Below are 23,615 nucleotides of genomic sequence, written 5' to 3'. Positions count from 1 at the left end.
ATCAGTCAGACTGATGACAGATGTATGTTTGCTGAGATGTTCCTGAAAATTTAACCCTGTCCCTGATTCTAATGTGTGTTGTTCCTGAAAAGCAAATTTGGGGGTAGGCATGCCTGGTGTGTGTGTGTGTGTGTGTGTGTGTGTGTAAACTGTATGTGTATATGTTGCATGTCTGTATGTTTGACACTAAGGAATGTTACCTGAAATGCAGACTATATTTCTAAGGCAATTAGGCTTCAAGCAGCAAGAAAAAAGAAACATAAAAATACAAGCAAGATCAAAACATTAAGAACACCAAGCAGTAGTAAGAAACACACACACACAAAAAAGAACTCAACAAGCAAGAATCATGTTAGGTCATGACATTGTGTAAGAGCCAAATACCATATCTTTACTGCATTTGGTATAGCTGAAGAACATGTATGCATTTTAGAATTCTCATGATCTGACAAGTTCAGCGTTTTTACTTTGAGCACGCACAGGAAGGGTAAAGAATTTGCATGTGGTCGGGACAAACATGCTGACTGCATTTCTGGCACCTCTGTCTCACTTTTCGATCAGCCTTCCATGAGCAGAAAAAGCAGCGTGCTTTCTTGCGCTGTGTGGGGGCAGCTTCACTTGATGTTCCAGGATCAGAACTGGCTTGCCTCTTGTGCAATGTGCTGGCAGTTTCACCTGATCTTACTGTCTCAGACTTGTCTTGCCTGACCGTTTTTGCTCTTGGCATTTTGTGCCCTTCTGACTCAAGCTCAATCCTCTTGATTGAACGTTTCATCAGATCAAGAGTGCCCCGGTGCATGTTTGTGTGCATGAGACGGCGCTTCATGTGTGGCAACATCAGGCTTTTACTGATGCATTGGATGAATCCACTCCGTGCATCTTTCTTTGCAAGAGAATCATCTTCAAACTTGATTGACCAGACACAGCGTGCAGCCACTGTAGCAAGATCGATGATGTTGGCAAACATGACAAATGACCAGCGTTTGGAAATTCTTTTTGAGGTATAAGCATGGGCAAGCTTATCCAGAGAGTCTACAGCCCCCTTTGTCTCATTTTAAAAAAAGAACAATCTCAGGCTTCTGCTTGGGGGCCCCTGGCTTCACCATCCCTTCGTCATGCATTGAGCTGAGGAGAACGGTGTTCTTCCTTCTCTTCCCCTGGTAATTAACAAGGGTGACAGTCTTATTGTAAGCAAACTCGCTGCCGTGAAGTGGGAGGTTTCTGTTGCTTTTGAAAGGGTAGGGTAGAAACCTTTTGTTGGATCTGACTGTCCCTACGACTGTCAGGCCATTGTTTTGGGTTCCAGGGACCTGACTAGGGGGACACTTGAAAATGTTCTTAGACGGCGTCTTTCTTTTTCCGGTCACTGGAACTTTGCTCCATCTTGTTCCGTCCTTTGCTGTATATGTGTTGGAATCTGGTGGCACTTCTTGCTCCTCACCTGACTGAGAAAAGACTTCTTCTTCATCTTTTTCGAAATCTGGTTCATCGTCACTAAGGGACTCCGCATCAGGCTCAGGTGGAAGAAATTCTTCGTCACTGGTCTCGTCATCGCCACTTTCTTGTTCGTGGTCTTGGGAACTGGCAATCCGTGTTCTTTGCTCATCTGGGGTAACCAAAAAAAGAAGAAATAGGTACAATATAGTCAGATATGATTCCATAAATTTGCAGTTATGTTTTACACACACACACACACACACCATGTCATCGAAAAAACCCGGGCAACATTGTAAGCATTCGCAACTAAAAATGACAAGCAACAAAAATGCAGACTCATGTAAGCACTTGTAAACAATTAACCCATAACACTAGAGTACCAAAACAGACAGAGTGAGTACACCTCTGTGATTGTATTCTTCAAGCCTTTTTACGTTATTGATTAGTTTTGGCTAGCTTTGAGATGCAACTTGAACTGAGACAGAGACAGATACAAACCACAGATACAAGCCATTTCTGCACTCCCCAAACCCCCGACCCATCAACTATATTTCCCCTAATAAATAGTCAAGTGGTTTAAATTCTAACTCAAAATGTTGATATACTCACCAAAATTACGATCTTCCTCTACGTCAGCGCAGGTGACAAGTGCTTCAAAGATGTTGGGTCTGTCCATGACGGTATCAGCGTGACTGTCCAGCCTCCATGAGAGATACTTGTAGCAAGGAGAGAACGTGGGAAAAACCCGCCGCTTCATCAGAACTTGTTACTTTCAGAAGTGCCAGTATCGGTTTCAGTTTCTCTCTCCAGCATGCAAAGAGGGGTTCTACAGACCTCCCCATTGTCGCCCTCTGTAGCCAAGGGTTACAATTTTCCTTCTTTGCGAGCCATGGGTCCACATGGACCCACACCGTTTGCGGAAGGGTAAACACAGTTTTCTTTCTTTGCGAGCCATGGGTCCACACGGACCCAGGCCGTCTGCGGAGGGGTAAACACAGTTTTCCCTCTTTGCGAGCCATGGGTCCACACGGACCCACACCGTCATCAGTGACTAGTTAAAATGTCACCTTTAATTACTTTTTGAAATTTTGACCCATATTTTCGAAATTTTAGGACAAGGAGGGGATTTGTGTGTTTGGAGCATATCTAAAATTTCGTTGAAAAACATCTATAAATATACGAGATATCGGCATTTAAAGACCCTTCTGGGTCCACATGGACCCACACCGTCCGGCGAAGGTTAAAGGGGTCTCACTGCTGAACAATGAAGAGGCACTACAGCATGTAAAAGGAGTCTAACTGCTGAACACTAGAGACACACTGCAGCATGTTAAAGGGGTCTCACCACTGAACAATGAAGAGGCACTACAGCATGTAAAAGGAGTCTAACTGTTGAACACTAGAGACACACTACAGCATGTTAAAGGGGTCTCACTGCTGAACACTGGAGACACACTACAGCATGTTAAAGGGGTCTCACTGCTGAACAATGGAGACACACTACAGCAGGTTGAAGGGGTCTCACTGCTGAACAATGGAAACACACTACAGCAGGTTGAAGGGGTCTCACTGCTGAACAATGAAGAGACACCACAGCATGTTAAAGGGGTCTCACTGCTAAACACTGGAGAGACACACTACAGCATGTTAAAACGTCTCACTGCTGAACACTGAATCCCAAGTCAAACGCCTCACCCATTCTGCTATGGTGCCTCCTCCCAACAGGAATGCACACACAAAAAATGAAGGTGAACACTCAAAAGAAGAATTGGAAAAGAACAAGCTTTATGGTACTCATGACATCCCCCTTTCACCCATTCAATTTCATGTGCACACATGTCAACACACACACATATATGTGCATGTGCATAAACACACACTCACAAACATTCACACACACACACACACACACACACACACACACACACACGCACTTAGCACAAAGAAGACAGATACTTCTGAATGACATACAAATTAAAGAAAACAATAACACCTTACTGAGTTTCATATCATGTTCTGGGAGGTGGGGACGGGAGAGGGGAAGTGGTGTAAATCACATACTGAAACTGGAAAATACAAACAAGAGAAACAAAAATAGTGAACGTGTATAAAACAAAAAGGAGAAAAAAAAAGAAAGAAACCTACTGATTTGGGAGTAATGGTGAGAGGTAAACAGACCACTGGACACACGCAGTTTCATTTCCAGTTTCAAGGAGGTGTCAAAACATGTGGATTGATTCATATACACTATACCATGTCTGCTTTGAAAAAAATGACCACACAAACAGAGTAGGGAAGACCAACCTGTAGTGCATGGTCATTTTGTCGGCATGGGTCTCCAGCATAAGCAGGTTGATGAGGTTGTCGACGATGATATCGATGTCAGAGGAGGGAATGCCCCTCATGCGTGCGTACATGACCAGCGTCTCCCTGCCTGTCATCTGGTCGATCAAACCGTCAAACTGCGGGCAGTACCCCATGTTGGCTTGTACCTGCAACACTCTGCACCTGTCGAGTCTGCTTCCAGGACTACTTCCAACACCAGCTGGTCCTCAGGTAAAAATGATGTATGATAGTCAGTCGTGTCCGACTAGGGCCATCAGAAAAGCAGAGGAGGCAACTGCTGTACTGGCTATCTGGGCTAGAATATGATTAGTGTGGAAGGTGACTTGCCCAAGTTACATGCCCACTCTCTCAGCCAAGAGGGCTTCTGACTGTCTGTGTTGGGTGCTAATACTACTACTACAAATAATAATAATAATAATGTATTTAAAAACAATACATCACAGAAGAATAAGCAAACTGATAACTGGAATAACACACACATAACTATGAAATTCTAAAAATCAGTAAATAGATAATCTATTTCATCAATGGATGAAGAAATGTTATTTATCTTGGAATGTGATACTGCAACTAATGCTCCTTGTGTGGGGGTGTTTATCTAAGTTTATCTAATGTGTGTGAGCATGTATATGTGAGTTCATGTGTGTGTGCACGTGTGTGTGTGTGTGTGTGTGTGGTGTCTGTGTTTGTGTGTTTAAATAAATGCTATTTATCTTGGAATGTGATATTGCAACTAATGCTCCTTATATGGGGGTGTTTCCCTAATATGTGTGAGTATATATATGTGTGTGTGTGTGTGTGTGTGTGTGTGTGTGTATGTGTGTGTGTGTGTTTAAATACCTGTATGTGTGTTTATGTGAGAGCATGCACATGTGTGTTTCATTCCTGTTCACCTGTCACAGCCTGCACTGGCGGTTCCATGTTGAACTGACATGGCTTCATGAACTCAAGGTTCAAAACCAAATTCAAGTTCCAACCCATGAGTGTAAACACCACAAACAGATGTAAATACAGGTAGTCTCCTGCCTGCTAAAAAGATAGAAATAAAAGAAACAATCACCACAAAGTCTATGTGTCAACAGAACACAGAGCCCACCTAAGAAGTGAGACAATCTGAGGGTGCGGATCCAATCCATGCTTTCCAGAATTTTCTCCCCACTCCACGAGGTCTTGAGTTATGGTCTCGACACTAGTCATATGGAAGAGATGATAAACTGAGGTCCCATGTGCAGCATCCACTTACCACACGTAAAAGAACACATGGGAACAAGAGATCTGTCCCTGGCAAAATTCTTACCAGGAGAAACATTCACTCAAATATATATACATATCTGTGATATGTGTGTGCTTACATGTGACAGGCCTAACTGAATGACACAGGCAGCAGATGATCAGTGCCTACAGGCAGCTGTTGGCTCTACCTTGGTAAGCAGCCTGTTATGCAAATGACTGTGTTTTTAAAGCGCTTAGAGTTTTGTCTCTGACCGGGCATTGTATACGTATCAACTATGATAATAATAGTAACAGTAATAATGATATTAATAATAAAATCAGTGACTCAAACACTCAACACCATCACAAACCGCTCTAATGTCGGACTTGACGCTGTGCTGCCAGACAGAGGCGTCGCCGTCAGTCACCATGACATCACCGGTCAGCATCTTGAAGATGGTGGTTTTGCCGGCACCGTTCTGCCCCAGCAGACCAAAGCATTCCTGCTCTGGAATGCCAACCGAGATGTGGTTAACGGCCACGAACGTGCCGTACTGTTTGTACAGCCGGTTCAACACCAGGGTGTCCCCATCCGCTCCACCACTGTCCACCCTCTGTTTCTCCAATGCCACGTCTCTGTCTTCTGACGATGCACTGTCCTCATCTGGAATCAAGTACAAAATGTGAATGGATAGACTCCCTGAGCCTGTTTCCATTGGAGTTCTATACTGATCACCATTTTGAAGGGTTTGTTTTTACTTTGCCCCATTATCCATGCTGTTTTACTGACATTGTGTGTGTGGGGGGGTCTGTGTGAGCACTCGTGTGTGTGTGCACATGAGAGAGTACATGTGACGGAGTGGTAAGGTGGTGTTAGAGAAGGTGAAGACAGGTAGAAAGTGTTAGCAGAAGAAGCTGCAGCCAGGCAAGGTAGACTCAGGAAGGCAGTGCACTGGTTTTCTTCTTTTATTCTTTCATTCTTCCAGGCCAAGAGAGTTCTGTATTTGTCTGGCACTCGCTCACTCCTTATATTCTGTTCCGCCGAACCGCAAAGCCAGCGCCGCGAAGTGACACACGAAACCTGCCCTCTGCGAGCCTTAAGGGGCCAAGCTTGTGTTTGTTTGACCAAATTTAGCGGCTTCTGACTTTCGGCTCGGGGAACTAACATAGACATATTATATATCACACAAAACTACAAGAGACGAGCATTTTCTTAAGCTAAACCATTTTCTACAAAAATAATGTAGTTAAAAACTATACACAAAAAGAGTCACTGAATGAACGAGCTTTTAACGAGTTCATGTATCATTTCTGTACATTACAACAATTAATACGTCGCGATATGTAATATAATTGCAACAATTAAGTAACTGAACACCCTGAATTTCCAACTATATAAAAATCATCTATAGAATCTGCTTCTGGAGTAAAGATTTTTTATGTAAAAATTCAAGAGAAAACTCAGCGGACAGCTCCCGTGTCGGCACCGCTTGGCGGTGTTTTTGGCACTTGTGATCGACAATGAAATACTTCGTTTAAACCAACAACAACACTGCTATACATGTATGATACAAATCAGATTGATAACAGAAATGCAAACATCTGCAAGACACGCTATAAAAATGTCTAGGTATTGTAAAAACGTATTTTGCTCAAATCAGCACTGATTAATTCCAATGGCTTGAAGAAGAGATAGTTTTGTGGCGCCAAAATGCCGTCAGACATTTTGTACCATCGCATGCCTATAACTTAGGTGTACATGGAAAGCAGTACACGAGAAGAAGCTTAATCATTTACATTTTAATGCACGATTTAAATTCCACGGCAGCTATATCGATTTATAGAAAACGAAGGTATTTTGTAAGCTTCAACTGAGTGGATTTCGATGATCGCGCCAAAACTCATTCACATAAATATTAGTTTAAAAAAGTTATAGGCTTTCTGGCCAAATGATATCATTACATTTGAGAAGTATGATCGTTCTGAAGTCCCATAACATAAAACTATAATCTCATCTATAAGGAAGTGTTTATAATTTAACAAATTGATGAAAATCATCATACGGTTCCCTGTAAAGGGAGATAACTTGTGACCGATTTACAACTTCCTTAGTAACCTTCGGCAAGTCACAAAAGTTGTCTGCTCAGCTGGCCCAACGAAGATTGTAGCCAACCCGGCTACATACATGTGTGTGTGTGTGTGTGCATGTGTGTACATGAGAGAGTGGAAGTGTGTGTGTGTGTGTGTGTGTGTGTGTGTGTGTGTGTGTGTGCATCTGTTTGTGCGTGCGTGTATGTGTGTGACAGAGTGTGAATGCGCGTACGTGTGTGTGTAAGAGAGAGTGCGAGAGTATATGTGTGCAGGAGATTTCTTTGAGTCGTGAATATGGATTATTGCACGTTTTTCATGATTATGCATTATTGCTCATTTTACTTACTCTGAACAGTAGATACTTAACCCATTCACTGCTAGTATGTTTTGCGATAGCCTATGCTGAGAAATTTTTCAGAAAAACAAGAAAAACACTCCATTGATTTTAATTTGCTTATATTTAAAAAAGTACTGAAGATAAGTGCATAAAAGTTATATCAAATGAAAGGAAAATGAACCAAGATTTTGTTTTCAAAACTCACATGTTCAAATAATGAGTCAATCTAACATAAAAATTCCATAAAATGCAATAAAAAAAAAATGGGACTGTCATTCCATTATGTAGGTGCTACAACATCAACCAGGTTATCAACCAGTCTTTCTTGTGACTGTTGTGATCAACCACACACACTGTCAAGGCTGTGACAAACAGTGGCACCCATGTTTTTGTTTGATCCAGAATTGCTGGAGGCTTGTTTACTGCCCTTTGGTCTTGCTGCTGCTGGTCTTCAGCTGCAGGTTTGTGGCAAGTTGTCAGCTCCAGATGGTCCAGGATAAACATCATGATCATCACCATGCTGCATACCTGAAACACACTGCATATGTAGCCGGGCTGGCTACAATCTTCGTTGGGCCAGCTTATCAGACGACTTTTGTGACTCGCCGAAGGTTACTAAGGAAGTCTGGCGCGGTAAATCGGTCACAAGTTATCTCCCTTTACAGGGAACCGTATGATTTTTCATCAATTTGTTAAATCATAAACACTTCCTTGTAGATGAGATTATAGTTTTTATGTTATTGGACTTCAGAAAGATCATACCTCTCAACTGTAATATCATTTGGCCAGGTAGCCTATAACTCTTTTAAACTAATATTTAAGTGAATGAATTTTGGCGCGATCTTCGAAATCCACTCAGTTGAAACATGCAAAATACCTTCGTTTTCTATAAATCGATATAGTTGCCATGGAATTTAGATTGTGCGTTAAAATGTAAATGATTAAGCTTTCTTCTTGTGTACTGCTTTCCATGTACACCTAAGTTATAGCGATGCGATAGTACGAAATGTCTGACAGCATTTCAGCCCCACAAAACTATCTCTTCTTCAAGCCATTGGAATTCGTCAGTGCCGATTTGAGCAAAATACGTTTTTACAAAACCTAGACATTTTCATAGCGTGTCTTGCAGATGTTTGCATTTCTGTTATCAATCTGATTCGTATCATACATGTATAGTTGTGTTGTTGTTGGTTTAAATGAAGTATTTCATTGTTGATCACAAGTGCCAAAAACACCACCAAGCGGTGCCGACACGGGAGCTGTCCGCTGAGTTTTCTCTTGAATTTTGACATCAAAAATCTTTACTCCAGAAGCAGATTCTATACATGATTTTTATATAGTTGGAAATTCAGGATTTTCAGTTACTTAACTGTTACAATTATATTAATATCGCGATGTATTAATTGTTGTAATGTACAGAAATGATACATGAACTCGTTAAAAGCTCGTTCATTCAGTGACTCTTTTTGTGTATAGTTTTTAACTACATTATTTTTGTAGAAAATGGTTTAGCTTAAGAAAATGCTCGTCTCTTGTAGTTTTGTGCGATATATAATATGTCTATGTTAGTTAGTTCCCCGAGCCGAAACTCAGAAGCCTCTTAATTTGGTCAAACACAAGCTTGGCCCCTTAAGGCTCGCAGAGGGCCGGTTTTGTGAGTCGCTTCGCGGCGCTGGCTTTGCGGTTTAGCGGAACAGAATATAAGGAGTGAGCGAGTGCCAGACAAATAGAAATAGAGAACTCTTCTGGCCTGGAAGAATGAGAAAATAAAAGAAGAAAAGCAGCGCACTGCCTTCCCGAGTCTACCTTGCCTGGCTGCAGCTCCTTCTGCTAACACTTTCTACCTGTCTTCACCTTCTCTAACACCACCTTACCACTCCATCACACATAAAAGACTAAGTTTTTTTGGAGGTTTGGGTTTTTTTCTGTTGTTCTTTTTTCTTTACATATAAAAAGGTTATGAAATGGTACCATTTTATTTCTGATTGTTTTCAGAAGCTGAAATATAAACACACACACAGACACACCTACACCCCCACACCAAATCCCCAACACACACACACACTGAAACTTGTTCATGGTATGCCACACACCCCTCATTCTCTCTTTTTTCCTATAAAACAAAATGACAACACACACACACACACTTCTACAAGTGCTGCATTTACAAAGTAATTTAGGCATACAATTCTGTATATCATTCTCGGATTTCAGTTTTATCAACACTCCCCCCCCCCACCACACACACACACACACAAAAAAACAACAACCAATGCACACTTGGGAGCGAAGGCATTGGATAAAGTTCCACATAATAGATTAATTGTTAAATTGCAAGGGTACGGTATTTGTGGTAAATTGTTGGAATGGATAAAAGACCTCTTATATGAGAGAACACAGTACGTATCAGTAGGGACTGAGTCATCGTGTCCTGTTAAGGTGAGTAGTGGTGTTCCTCAAGGCAGTGTCTTGGGGCCCACACTCTTTGTATATTATATAAATGACATGCCTGATGTGAAAATGCCTGATGTGTGAAAATCTTTGTAGATGATACAAAGATCTATGAGGAAGCAGATTCTGATGTTGGCAGATTGAAGTTACAAGTTAGTATTGATAATTTAGTACACTGGACTGATAAATGGCAAGTTAAATTTAATAGCAATAAACGTAAAGTTTTAGACATACGCAGAAATAATCCACATTATAAGTATTATATGGATGGTACGGACCTGCAGGAGACTTCATCGGAGAGAGATCTTGGAGTCATTGTTGACTCTGGTCTCTCTTCTGATGTTCATGTTAATGAAACCATTAAAAAAGCCAATAGATTAACTGGAATGTTAGTTGGGAATATACAGTGTAAAAGTAAAGACATTATGGTGCCATTATTTAAGTCATTAGTCAGGCCAGTCTTAGAATATGGGAATGTTGTTTGGAATACGGGCTTAGTGAAACATATAGACAGTATTGAAAATGTTCAACGAAGATTTACTAAAAGAATCATTGGTTTTGCTGATATGGACTAGGAAAATAGGTTGCAAGCACTTCAGTTACCTAGTTTAGAATATATAAGACTGCGTGGTGATTTAATAGAGATGTATAAAATGACTCATGGATTATATGACAGCAGAACTATAAACTCCTTGTTTACACTGAATGAGAACAGTGCTACAAGAGGCCATTCCTACAAACTATTAAAAGTTTCAGTAAAAACTTCCAGATTGCACATTATCTTGATATTCATTTACAAAATTTTAAATACAAAACTCATTTACGTTGTAAAAACTGGTGTTTAAGAGTGTGTGGTTCGATTCTAATAGAAAAGAGAGGGGAATAGACAGGGGGGGGAGATAGGATCAACTAATGATGCACTCACTCACTCTCTCCTCACATCAATAGCAGGGCCACATGGAGTGGTTTTTATAGTGTTTACTTTACAATACAGCACACAGTAAAAAGTTCACCCTACACCTAAAGTAAAGCAGCACCTATAAGCAGCACACAGCCCAACAAGGATTTCCTTGTTCCTCACATCACTGATCAGTCAGTCACCCTGTGTCAGTCAGTTCTTCTGGGAGACAGCTAAGAACTGGCTGTGCTGACTGGTTTTATCCCTTCCCCCAACATACTGTGTATACTAATGCAAGCTACAACACTCACTCCCCCAACTAGCTGAACTGAAATAACCAATCTTTGCTTGTCCTAATGACACTACATGAATGACTGACAGATTCACTACTTGATCCCAATTCGTCCAACTCAACAGACTGATCTGATTCGCTACAATTCAACCCACTTGTCTATACACATTCTATGATGACAAGTTCACCTATTTACATCACAAAGAGATTGGGGAGACAGGACAATACAACTCTCGGCATGTTAGCCGGCATGATCAAAGTTCACATTAGCATAAATTCTCCCTAGCTTATCTTCCGAAGTCCCGCCATCTACGTCAGCTGTGTTTGTGACAGGGGAGATGGGGAACGACTTGAAAGACAGGCCGCCACACGGGATGTTCCGACATGCCGTGCTCGTCTGTTTCGAACACGGGGATTGTGGCAGACATCACGTAACTGCACGTATTCCTATAGCTGGGGCGGGTGACGCTGCGTCGCTGACCAAAGAGGGCCGACTAGGGAGTAGGGGTGAGGGAGGGTGGAAGGAGGGAGGGTGGCGCAGTGTCGGCGCGACCTCAAAGACTGGACTTTGGATGGCGCGGGAAGGGAGATAAGGAGGGAGAGGGGGGGGGAGGGGACGAAGGGATGGGGAGGGAAGGGGGACAGAGTGCAGGTGGTGGGGGGTGACACTGCTGGCACACTATAACAACATATTTATTGATTTTTCAAGCATTGCACACTCAATGTTGAAAAATGCACCAGACATATGTGGGGACTCTCTTTTTCTTCCCCGCTTCAAGCGGGCAAAAGGCCTTGTCAGGCCTGCACGCCTTGATATTGATATGATATGACAACACACAGGCGAGCGACACAAGCTGTCATCAACAATGCGCCAGCCAGCAAGCCAGGCCTCCTTGGGCTATGATGGTCACACACAATACTCACATGACTGACTCTCTCTCACTCACACACACTAATCAGTGACTGACAAAGCTACTTACCACAGCTAACACACTCAAAACACACACAATGCAGTTATATTCATTGTTACAACAAACAGAAAGCAAATAATAAACTGACAAACCTCATAAACACCCACCTGCATCTTGAATCAGCTGAGCTTGTCTGTCTTCAGTTTCGTCAAGCAACTCCACCTCTCACCCCCCTCCATGTCAAAATCAGCGTCTTCGGCATCAACTTCATGCAGTTCTATCTCATTCAGTCCACAATCTTCATCTCTACTATTTGCATCGTGAAGGATTTCTTCCAGTACTAGTGCAAGTTTTGGGGTTTGTCTGCATTCAGCCATGGCTTTGCAAATACAACTTGAGCTTCATACAAATTTGCAAAACTTTCGCCATAAATATGACAAATGAGGTGAATAATTTTAGCTTAGGGAACTCAGGAGATAAAGAGCTCTCAGGGGAGCTAATTTAATGGTTAGCAGACTGTATTTTCTGTAATGCGGGACTCAAAACATAGAACAATGTTACATGACATACGGCGCACATCAATACAGCATTGGTGAGCGACATTTCATGACGTACGCCGTACCTCAACAAAGCAGTCAAGAGGTTAATAAAACAGACACACACACACCAAAAAACATTTTGCTTTTCTCTTACCCAGTTACATCACGTAAACCCATCAGCCCCCCTTTATCTCACCTGCATTCCGGCACTGGCAGGCCATCCAATGGCACAGGTAGACCAGCTTCTGGGGCAGGTGATAGTCGATGGCCAGTGTCAGCAGGAAGAAGACTGCACACTGCAAGCCCATGAACACTATGTTGCGCCCAATGCCTGGGTACTCCCACGACAGGTAGTCATCCTCAAAGGGTGTGCAAAATTTCCCACAAATGCCTGCCATCAAATGAAAGCAAACTAGCTGGGAGTTGGAAGTTTAAACAAACAGAAAAAGAGGGAGGTAGTGAACTCACCTTGCCAACAAGAACAAGAATGTAAGGTAAAATGTGATAAAAGCTACTACATGTTACATAGTGAGTGATTTAAAGGATGAGTGGTTACATCTGAATAGGGAACACATGCCTGTGTAGTACAGTCTACAGTACGACTGAGTGACATCTACAGTATAACAGTTTGACAATGCCTGTAGTAAACAGTATAACAACATCCATAGTAAGACAAACTGTGACGTCTACAGTAAGACAGTGTAACATCTACAGTAAGACAAACTGTGGCAACATCTATAGTAAGACAGTGTAAAATCTACAGTAAGACAAACTGTGGCAACATCTACAGTAAGACAGTGTAACATCTACGGTAAGACAAACTGACAACATCTACAGGAAGACAGTGTAACATCTACAGTAAGACAAACTGTGACAACATCCACAGTAAGACAGTGTAACATCTACAGTAAGACAAACTGTGACAACATCTACAGTAAGACAGTATAACATCCACAGTAAGACAAACTGTGACAATATCTACAGTAAGACAGTGTAACATCTACAGTAAGACAAACTGTGATAATGTCCACAGTAAGACAGTGTAACATCCACAGTAAGACAAACTGTGACAACATCCACAGTACGACAGCAAAACATCCACAGTAAGACAAATTGTGACAACGTCCACAGTAAGACAGTGTAACATCTACAGTAAGACAAAATGTGACAATGTCTACAGTAAGACAGTGTAACATCCACAAAAAGACAAACTGTGACAAAATCCACAATGCCTAAAGTAAGACAGTGTAACATCTACAGTCAGAGAACCTGTGACAACATCCACAGTAAGACAGTGTAACATCTACAGTAAGACAAAATCCACAATGCCTAAAGTAAGACAGTGTAACATCTACAGTCAGAGAACCTGTGACAACATCCACAGTAAGACAGTGTAAAATCTACAGTCACAGAAACTGTGACAAGGTCTACATTAAGACAATGTAACATCTACAGTCAGACAAACTGTGACAACATCTACAGTAAGACAGTGTAACATCTACAGTAAGACAAACTGTGACAACATCCACAGTAAGACAGTGTAACATCTACAGTAAGACAAACTGTGACAACATCTACAGTAAGACAGTGTAACATCTACAGTAAGACAAACTGTGACAATGTCCACAGTAAGACAGTGTAACATCTACAGTAAGACAAACTGTGACAACATCCACAGTAAGACAGTGTAACATCTACAGTCAGACAAACTGTGACAACGTCCACAGTAAGACAGTGTAACATCCACAGTAAGACAAACTGTGACAACGTCCACAGTAAGACAGTGTAACATCTACAGTAAGACAAACTGTGAAAATATCCACAGTAAGATAGTGTGACATCTACATTAAGACAAACTGTGACAACATCTACAGTAAGACAGTGTAACATCTACAGTCAGACAAACTGTGACAAAGTCCACAGTAAGACAGTGTAACATCCACAGTAAGACAAACTGTGACAAAGTCCACAGTAAGACAGTGTAACATCCACAGTAAGACAAACTGTGACAATGTCCACAGTAAGACAGTGTAACATCTACAGTAAGACAAACTGTGACAATGTCCACAGTAAGACAGTGTAACATCTACAGTAAGACAAACTGTGACAATGTCCACAGTAAGACAGTGTAACATCTACAGTAAGACAAACTGTGACAACGTCCAAAGTAAGACAGTACAGTAAGACAAACTGTGATAACGTGGAGCTCTAAACCTACCACTTATGTCTGACCTTCTGCTATTAATGTCATCATGTAGTGGATGTCTTACGTCGGTCAAAATTGTTATTAGTCTGTCAGTCAGTTTTCTATTGTGCATGTCACTAAAGGTGTCTTGTCTTATACCCACCACCCCACCCGCTTTCCTAATGACCTTTTCCAACATGACAAAGTCACCCACTACATGATGACATTAATAGCAGAAGGTCAGACATAAGTGACAGGTTTAGAGCTCCACGCGCAAGAACATCTCGATACATTAATTCATTTATTCCTACAGCCATTCGCGCACACAATCAAAACATCCAATACACTAAGTGAACCCTCCCACCCCCCAAGCCCACTCGCCACAGCGACACCTGAACTTCACCAGCAGAGTGTATGGGAGCAGACATTATGCGTGCATGTGGGACTGAGCGGGTGAGCACGGGCAAGCAAGCATTTCTGTGTGTGTGTGATCGGAAGTGATTTTTAAATATTTTCTTATTTTACTTGGATTTCATGTATCTTAATGTTAATGTTCTAATCTTATTGGTGTGACATATGTTATGTGCATGTATACGTTGTTTGTGTGTGTGTGTAAGTGTGTGTGTGAATGAGTGTGTGTGTGTGTGTGTGTGTGTGTGTGTGTGTGTGTGTGTGTGTGTGCGCGCGCGCGCGCGTGCATTTTACTTATATATACGATTTATTCCCTTGATGTTTTTATTTATGTATTGTTGTACAATACCTTATGGTCTTAACGTGTGCGTGTGTGTGTGTGTGTGTGTGTGTGCATGTGTGTGTGTGTGTGTGTGGGTGTGTGTGCGTGCGTGCGCGCATGTCATTTTTAGTAATCTTATACCCTTTTTTTGTTGGATGTTTTCATTTGTTAATATTGTTGTGCAATACCCTATTGTCTTAACATGAGTATGTGTGTGTGTGTGGGGTGGGGGTGGGGGGTGGGGTGGGGGGGTAGTATATCGTCAGCTATTGGGAATTCTTATTTGACTAGTTTTAATCTCTTCTTATGTTGCGCATGATTTTATGCCAGTGTTTACAATGAGCCTGTGATTGCACAACTTAATTTCCATGTGGATTAATAAAGTGTTTTTGATTGATTGATTGATTGATTGAACGTCCACAGTAAGAGAGTGTAACATCTACAGAAAGACAAACTGTGACAGCGTCTACAGTCAGTGTAACATCTACAGTCAGACAATGTCTACAGTAAGACGTACAGTGTGACAATGTCTACAGTAAGAGGCACAGTGTAACAATGTCTACAGTAAGACAGACAGTGTGGCAAAGTCTACAGTAAGACAAACAGTGTGTGTGACAATGTCTACAGTAAGACAAACAGTGTGACAATGTCTACAGTAAGACAGACAGTGTGACAATGTCTACAGAAAGACAAACAGTGCATGCGACAATGTCTACAGTAAGACAAACAGTGTGACAATGTCTACAGTAAGACAATGTGACAATATAGTAAGACAAACAGTGTGACAAGGTCTACAGTAAGATAGTGTAACATCTACAGTCAGACAACAATGTCTACAGTAAAACATACAGTGTGACCATGTCTACATTAAGACAGTGTAACATTTATAGTCAGACAACAATGTCTAGAGTAAGACAGACAGTGTGACAATGTCTACAGTAAGACAAACAATGTGACAATGTCTACAGTAAGACAAATAGTGTGACAATTAGTAAGACAAACAGTGTGCCAATGTCTACAGTAAGACAGACAGTATGACAATGTCTACAGTAAGACAGACAGTGTGACAATCAGTAAGACAGACAGTGTGACAATGTCTACAGTGTGACAATGTCTACAGTAAGACAAACAGTCTGACAATGTCTACAGTAAGACAGACAGTGTGACTATACAGTAAGACAGTGTGACAATGTCTACAGTAAGACAGACAGTGTGACAATGTCTACAGTAAGACAAACAGTATGACAATGTCTACATTAAGACAGACAATGTGACAATACAGTAAGACATACAGTGTGACAATGTCTACAGTAAGACATACAGTGTGACAATGTCTACAGTACGACAGACAGTGTGACAATGTCTACAGCAAGACAAACAGAGTGACAATGTCTACAGTAAGACTGACAGTGTGACAATGTCTACATTAAGACAGACAATGTGACAATACAGTAAGACATACAGTGTGACAATGTCTACAGTAAGACATACAGTGTGACAATGTCTACAGTACGACAGACAGTGTGACAATGTCTACAGCAAGACAAACAGAGTGACAATGTCTACAGTAAGACTGACAGTGTGACAATGTCTACATTAAGACAGACAATGTGACAATACAGTAAGACACACAGTGTGACAATGTCTACAGTAAGACATACAGTGTGACAATGTCTACAGTACGACAGACAGTGTGACAATGTCTACAGCAAGACAAACAGAGTGACAATGTCTACAGTAAGACTGACAGTGTGACAATGTCTACATTGAGACAGTGTGACAATACAGTAAGACAGACAGTGTGACAATGTCTACATTAAGACAGTGTGACAATACAGTAAGACAGACAGTGTAACAATGTCTACAGTAAGACAGACAGTGTGACTATACAGTAAGACAAACAGTGTAACAATGTCTACAGTAAGACAGTGTGACAATACAGTGAGACAAACAGTGTAACAATGTCTACAGTAAGACAGTGTGACAATGTCTACAGTAAGACAGTGTGACAATACAGTAAGACAAACAGTGTAACAATGTCTACAGTAAGACAGTGTGACAATACAGTGAGACAAACAGTGTAACAATGTCTACAGTAAGACAGTGTGACAATACAGTGAGACAAACAGTGTAACAATGTCTACAGTAAGACAGACAGTGTGACTATACAGTAAGACAAACAGTGTAACAATGTCTACAGTAAAACAGTGTGACAATACAGTGAGACAAACAGTGTAACAATGTCTACAGTAAGACAGACAGTGTGACTATACAGTAAGACAAACAGTGTAACAATGTCTACAGTAAGACAGACAGTGTGACTATACAGTAAGACAAACAGTGTAACAATGTCTACAGTAAGACAGACAGTGTGACTATACAGTAAGACAGACAGTGTAACAATGTCTACAGTAAGACAGACAGTGTGACTATACAGTAAGACAAACAGTGTAACAATGTCTACAGTAAGACAGTGTGACAATGTCTACAGTAAACAGACAGTGTGAAAACACAGTAATACAATATGACAATGTCTACAATAAGTCAGAGTGATGTCTACAATGAGACAAACAACATCTACAGTGGGGCTGAGTGACAACGTCTACAGTAAGACATACACTGTGACAATGTCTACAGTAAGACATACACTGTGACAATGTCTACAGTAAGACAAACACTGTAACAATGTATACAGAAAGACAATGTGACAATGTCTACAATAAGTCAGAGTGATGTTTACAATGAGACAAACAACATCTACAGTGGGGCTGAGTGACAATGTCTACAGTAAGACATACACTGTGACAATGTCTACAGTAAGACAAACACTGTAAACACCTTCTACAGTAAGATAAACAGTGTGATAATCATTGAAGAGTGACCTATTTTTCCCCTTCGACATGTGTGGGCCTTAACTCCAACGTTCACCTTTTGTAACAAAGCTCAACCCTATTCAGTCTCAACATGTGAGCATGATGACAAAAACAAAGATGGCCATGATTTCCACGCCCCGACACCAGTGCTCACTTTGACAGCATGAGTTGGTTTTGTTGTTGAGAAAGTTAATATTCTGTCCCGACAAAGCTAGTCCTATTCACATGGGACAGGTGAGTATGAGAATAAAAAAGATGGCAGCGCTTGCCACACCAACACCAGCACTCACCTTTGCAGCAAGAGTTGGTTTTTTTCTTCAACTTGGAAGCCTGGCAGGTGTTCGGGGGTTTTATGGGTCCATTAATGCAGTACTTTCTGTTCTCATGGTTGATGTACATATTGCCGAATCCTATCCCCACGGAGTAGTGGGGGAACAGTGCCATGAACACCAAGTCCAGTGTCTCAACAAAGTCCTTCAGGCCAATGGATGGGTCCCTCAGGATGTTCATCGCTATCATAGGGAACAGACCTGCACAGTCCAGTTTCACTTTCACTTTCTCAAGGAGGTTCTACCACATTTGGACAAACTTACATGTGCTACACTACATATGCTATATAGGCAGATGCCAGACAGCAGCATGACCCAATGCACTAGTCAGGCCTTGATTGCATGCGTACATATTTGTGTACCCATCAGAGTGGATTTCTTCTACAGAATTTTGCCAGAAGACAACACGTGTTGCCATGTGTTCTATTTCAATGCGCCAAGTGCATGCTGCACACGGGAAATCAGTTTAACATCTCATCCAAATGATTCGATGCTCAGTTTGATTTTCCAGTTAATCTAGGGAGAAAGTTGAAGAAAGTGAACCCACACCCTCACAGACATTGTACTGGCAGACAAGCATCTCAACCATTCAACCACCTTCCCCACAGCCAAACACCGTCTTCAAGGATCCGTACAACTTCACTCACCCCAACATCATTCACCATCTTCAATGTGCAGCTTCATTGTGGCTCAGCTTTGCAACAGCTAGGTGCATTGTGGATGCCATACTTCATGCGTTAAACTCTCAAAACATCATCCAAAACACACTTAGTCCCCTTGAAAACACTCGTGAACAATGTAGAGGATATCATCAGTGCAGCTACACTGCAGTTTCTATGGACCAGCTATATAACAGCTGAGTATATTGTCGACACCATACTTCATACACAAAATGCTCAAAACACTGAAAACATGCTCAGTCCCCTCTGAAACACCAGCGAACAACTTAGACAATAGGCTAAAGACTGCAAGCTAAATGCCCCGAATGAGAATACCAATAACTGAGAAAGCGATATTGAACTTGCCCGCCGAGTAGGCAGGTGGTGTCCTAAGTAAGTTAAATCAAAGCAGGCACCACTGAACACCACTGAAGTCACATCCCCTTGAATAAACTTCTCCCACAAATTCATCACACTGAATCAAAATCTCAATTCAAATTAACCTGTTCTGATGGACGTCTCTTCTTCTTTGTTCATGGGCTGCGACTCACACATTCACTAGTATACAGTACACGAGTGAGCTTTTACGTGAATGATCATTTTTACCCCTACCATGTCAGCAGTCATGATCCTTTTTTTGGGGGGGCGAGGAGGGGTGATGGACGTCTGTGTGTTGGCATGTGGTGTGGTGTGGTGTGATGTGGTGTGTGTGTGTGTGTGTGTGTGTGTGTGTATGTGTGTGTGTGTGTGTGTGTGCGTGTGTGTGTGTGTCTGCGTGCAGGCGCATGTGTGCGTGCATCTGTGTGTGTGTGCTTTGTCACAGACACATTCCATTTATCCTGTTTGCAAGTCCTGATTATAGTCCCTTTGTTTTTTGTCACCATTTTCCCACCATACTATTCAACACAGTCATTTCACCCACTCTAGGAAGACATTGTCAGGAATGGCCAGAGGGCAAAACTGATGCGGAAGTGAAGCTACTTATAGAAGAAAACAGTAAAGAAGAAGACATCATCATATACACAGATGGCTCAGTCACCAAAGACCAGTCTGGTTGGGGATTCACTGCGAAACAAAATGGAAAAACAATTTGGGAAGAGAATGCTGCCTACAAAGTCACAACCTCCAGCCTAAAAATGGAAGTTGAAGCTGTGACACATGCCCTCCAGTGGCTATCGTCCATCCATACGCCCGGAAACCAACATGCCATGATTCTAACCGACTCAGTGAACCTCATACAGAAAATTGAAAACAGAATGGGAAGCCCAGAGTGGCATAAGGCAATGCGCAACTTTCAGATTAAAAAACTCACATGGTCATACTGCCCGGGACATGCAGGTGTTAAGGGAAATGAGCGAGCTGACAGACTTGCTGGTAACGCAACACCAACGAGCGGCCTACATCTAGGAAAATCGGAAATCCTCAGAAAAGTCAAAGAATACCAAAAAGAACAGGTACAAGGCCATCACACCATCGATCGCCTCAAAGAAATAGAAGCAGAGAGAGGGAGCGGCCGCAAGTCTAACATGAAAGGTAGAGCACAATGCTTTGCAAATCAAACAAATATCGGCATAATTTCCAAACCAACATTGCGCAAATTTCTTCAAAACGGAACAGAGTCTCTGTGGGCCTTTCCAAATACAATAGACTGAGCAACACACTAGACGCCACGTTCTTGGCATCAGAGATCTTTTCCCATCCCTCTTGCGGCCAGTCAGTGGCAGCCTGTGTGTGTGTGTATGTGTGTGTATGTGTGGGTCTGTGTGGGTCTGTGCTTTTGAGTGCGTTTGTGAATGCGCGAGAGTGAAAGTGTACACAAGTGTCAGGAGAGATATGTGTACGTGTGTGTGTGTGTGTGTGTGTGTGTGAGGGGAGGTGGGAGTGCGGGGGGAGGTGGGGTAGAGGATGAGGTATGTGAGTGTATGCATGCCTACACTGTGGGAGCAACAGGATATTGGAACGTATATATATATATATATATATATATATATATATATATATATATATATATATATATATATATATCTTTGTATGTACGTGTGTGGGGTTGGGGGTGGGAGATATGGGCGTTATGTGTGTGTGCTTGTACAAGTAAGTGTTCATCTCTGTGAGTGTGTGTTTGTGTGTGTGTGTGTGTGTGTGTGTGCCATGGAAGCTGCGATATGTAGACTAGAAATGAGTATGTGGAGGAGGGGGTAGAGGAGGTGCAAGGTAATGTGTGTGTGTGTGTGTGTGTGTGTGTGTGTGTGTGTGTGTGTGTGTTGGAGCTCATGTACGTTTATATGTATTTGACTGTGCTTTCATATGTGCTTGTACAAGTAAGTGTTCATCTCTGTGAGTGTGTGTTTGTGTGTGTGTGTGTGTGTGTGTGTGTGTGTGTGTGCCGTGGAAGCCACGATACGTAGACTAGAAATGAGTGTGTGGAGGAGGGGGGTAGAGGAGGTGCAAGGTAATATGTGTGTGTGTGTGTGTGTGTGTGTGTGTTGGAGCTCATGTACGTTTATATGTATTTGACTGTGCTTTCATATCTGTGAAACTGCATGTTTGGTGCATTTCTGTTATGCATGTGTGGGTGTATGTGTGAATGTGTGTCTTTATGTTTTACATTTATCCGCTTATTTATCACCACTGTTGTCTTATTTATTTATTTATTTATGTTTTATTATTATCATTTTATTAGTATTTCTAATATTATTACTACTACCTTTTTCTATATTATAATTATTATTTATTTATTTATTTATGCAAGCTTATCTATTATTTATTCCCCCGGTTTTTTTTGGTTGTTTTTTTTTTTTTTTGTTTTGTTTTGTTTTTTCTCAAGGCCTGACTAAGCGCGTTGGGTTACGCTGCTGGTCAGGCATCTGCTTGGCAGATGTGGTGTAGCGTATATGGTTTTGTCCGAACGCAGTGACGCCTCCTTGAGCTACTGATACTGATACTGATACCACCATACTGACGTTCATTCTTAGCACTCTGGGACCCTGTGCCAAGGAGGTAGAGCGCATTATAAATACCCATTTTTTCTCTTCTTCTTCTTATCATTATTATTGTTATAATCATATGCAGATTACTGACCAGTGATGATTTCAAGGATGACAAGGTTGACAAAACCAGTTGCAGGGCTGCTGTATCGGAACTGGAGGATGTAGATGAAAGGAAGGACGGCAATTCCAAACATGACCAGGATCAGCAGCACCAGACCCAGGTTATCTTTGTCCGTGTAGGCATCCACCTGGAAAAACAACAGGAAGGTAAAACAACAGTCAACAAAAAAATAGTATGGTGAATAAGAAAATGAAGTATATAATTATAAACATGCAACAAGAAAAATAAAATGAAATAAACATGTTGAAGAAGAGAAGAATAAGTAACCTCAAAAAAAAAAAAAGTGACACAGGAAAATCAAAATACCAAAAAATAAACCTCAGACACATACATACACATGTGCACAAACACACAATCCTTTCCCAACACCAAAACATGCCACCCCCATCACCACCCTTAAAAACAAACAAAAAAGCAACAACAAATAACCCCCTACTTTCCCATCCCCCAAACATCCCTCTTTCTCTCAAAGTGTTCCCCCCGCATGTATATATACGTCACGGTCGACAGTTAAAATGCTACTTTTTTTATTTCGCCATTCTTGGGGAAGACGACATGGTACCAGCTTTTGAGACGATAGGGTTGCCATACATAGGAGTATGTGAGCGTGTGTGAGTTAGTGTGTCCATGTGGCAATGTGGTCCATGCCACTCGAGCGGTTATGCTTCTGAGTGAACCGTTAATGGTTCAGATTCAAGCGTCTCTCTGCTCCGTCTCCTCACAGACGAGTTTTGAACTGGAATGCTTTCTGGTCAGTCTGTCCAGTGGTTCCCCGGTTCCTCTTCATTCATTTGAAGAGGAGGGGATGGGCTGTTCATTCAGCCAAAAGTTCTGCCAGGGTTACTGCAGGCCCTGTGCTTACCTGTGTCCTCGTCCTGCCGGGTAGAAGAAACACCAGTCTCTTGGAATTTTTTACCAGACTGCTCCAGCTGTTTAGGTAAATTTATTCACTGGCATTTGGCTAGCTCTGTATGGCCATGTTTGTTCTATTTGTACATGTAATCGTTTTCGCTGTGTGCTTATGTATTAAGATTTCTGTGTAATTTTGTACTGTTAAGTTATTGCCAGGTATCATTTCGTATTTGTACACTTTGACAGTTCTCTATTAAATCTTGGGCGAGAGGGGTGCTACTTTTCCCTCCCACTACATTGATATGGAAATATTTATTTTGATTTGTTTTTTCTTGATGAATATGTTTTGCCACAGAGAGAAG

General features: G+C 41.6%; 1 protein-coding gene across 2 annotated transcripts in view; it reads right to left on the bottom strand.

The window, feature by feature from the left end:
* LOC143299458 (phospholipid-transporting ATPase ABCA3-like) overlaps positions 1-23,615 on the bottom strand; it is a 98,514-nt gene that overhangs the window by 12,056 nt on the left and 62,843 nt on the right. For both annotated transcript variants that reach the window (XM_076612674.1, XM_076612673.1), the window contains 5 exons: positions 22,372-22,528; positions 18,596-18,835; positions 12,711-12,905; positions 5,367-5,659; positions 3,742-3,929 (listed from right to left, as the gene is read on the bottom strand). In XM_076612674.1, coding sequence (XP_076468789.1) covers positions 3,742-3,929; positions 5,367-5,659; positions 12,711-12,905; positions 18,596-18,835; positions 22,372-22,528 — 1,073 coding nt within the window. The remainder of the gene's footprint in view (positions 1-3,741; positions 3,930-5,366; positions 5,660-12,710; positions 12,906-18,595; positions 18,836-22,371; positions 22,529-23,615) is intronic.

The sequence above is a fragment of the Babylonia areolata genome, chromosome 25 (assembly GCF_041734735.1).
Source record: "Babylonia areolata isolate BAREFJ2019XMU chromosome 25, ASM4173473v1, whole genome shotgun sequence".
In the NCBI taxonomy this organism is placed as follows: domain Eukaryota; kingdom Metazoa; phylum Mollusca; class Gastropoda; order Neogastropoda; family Buccinidae; genus Babylonia; species Babylonia areolata.
This window is presented reverse-complemented; position numbering and strand designations above follow the sequence as displayed.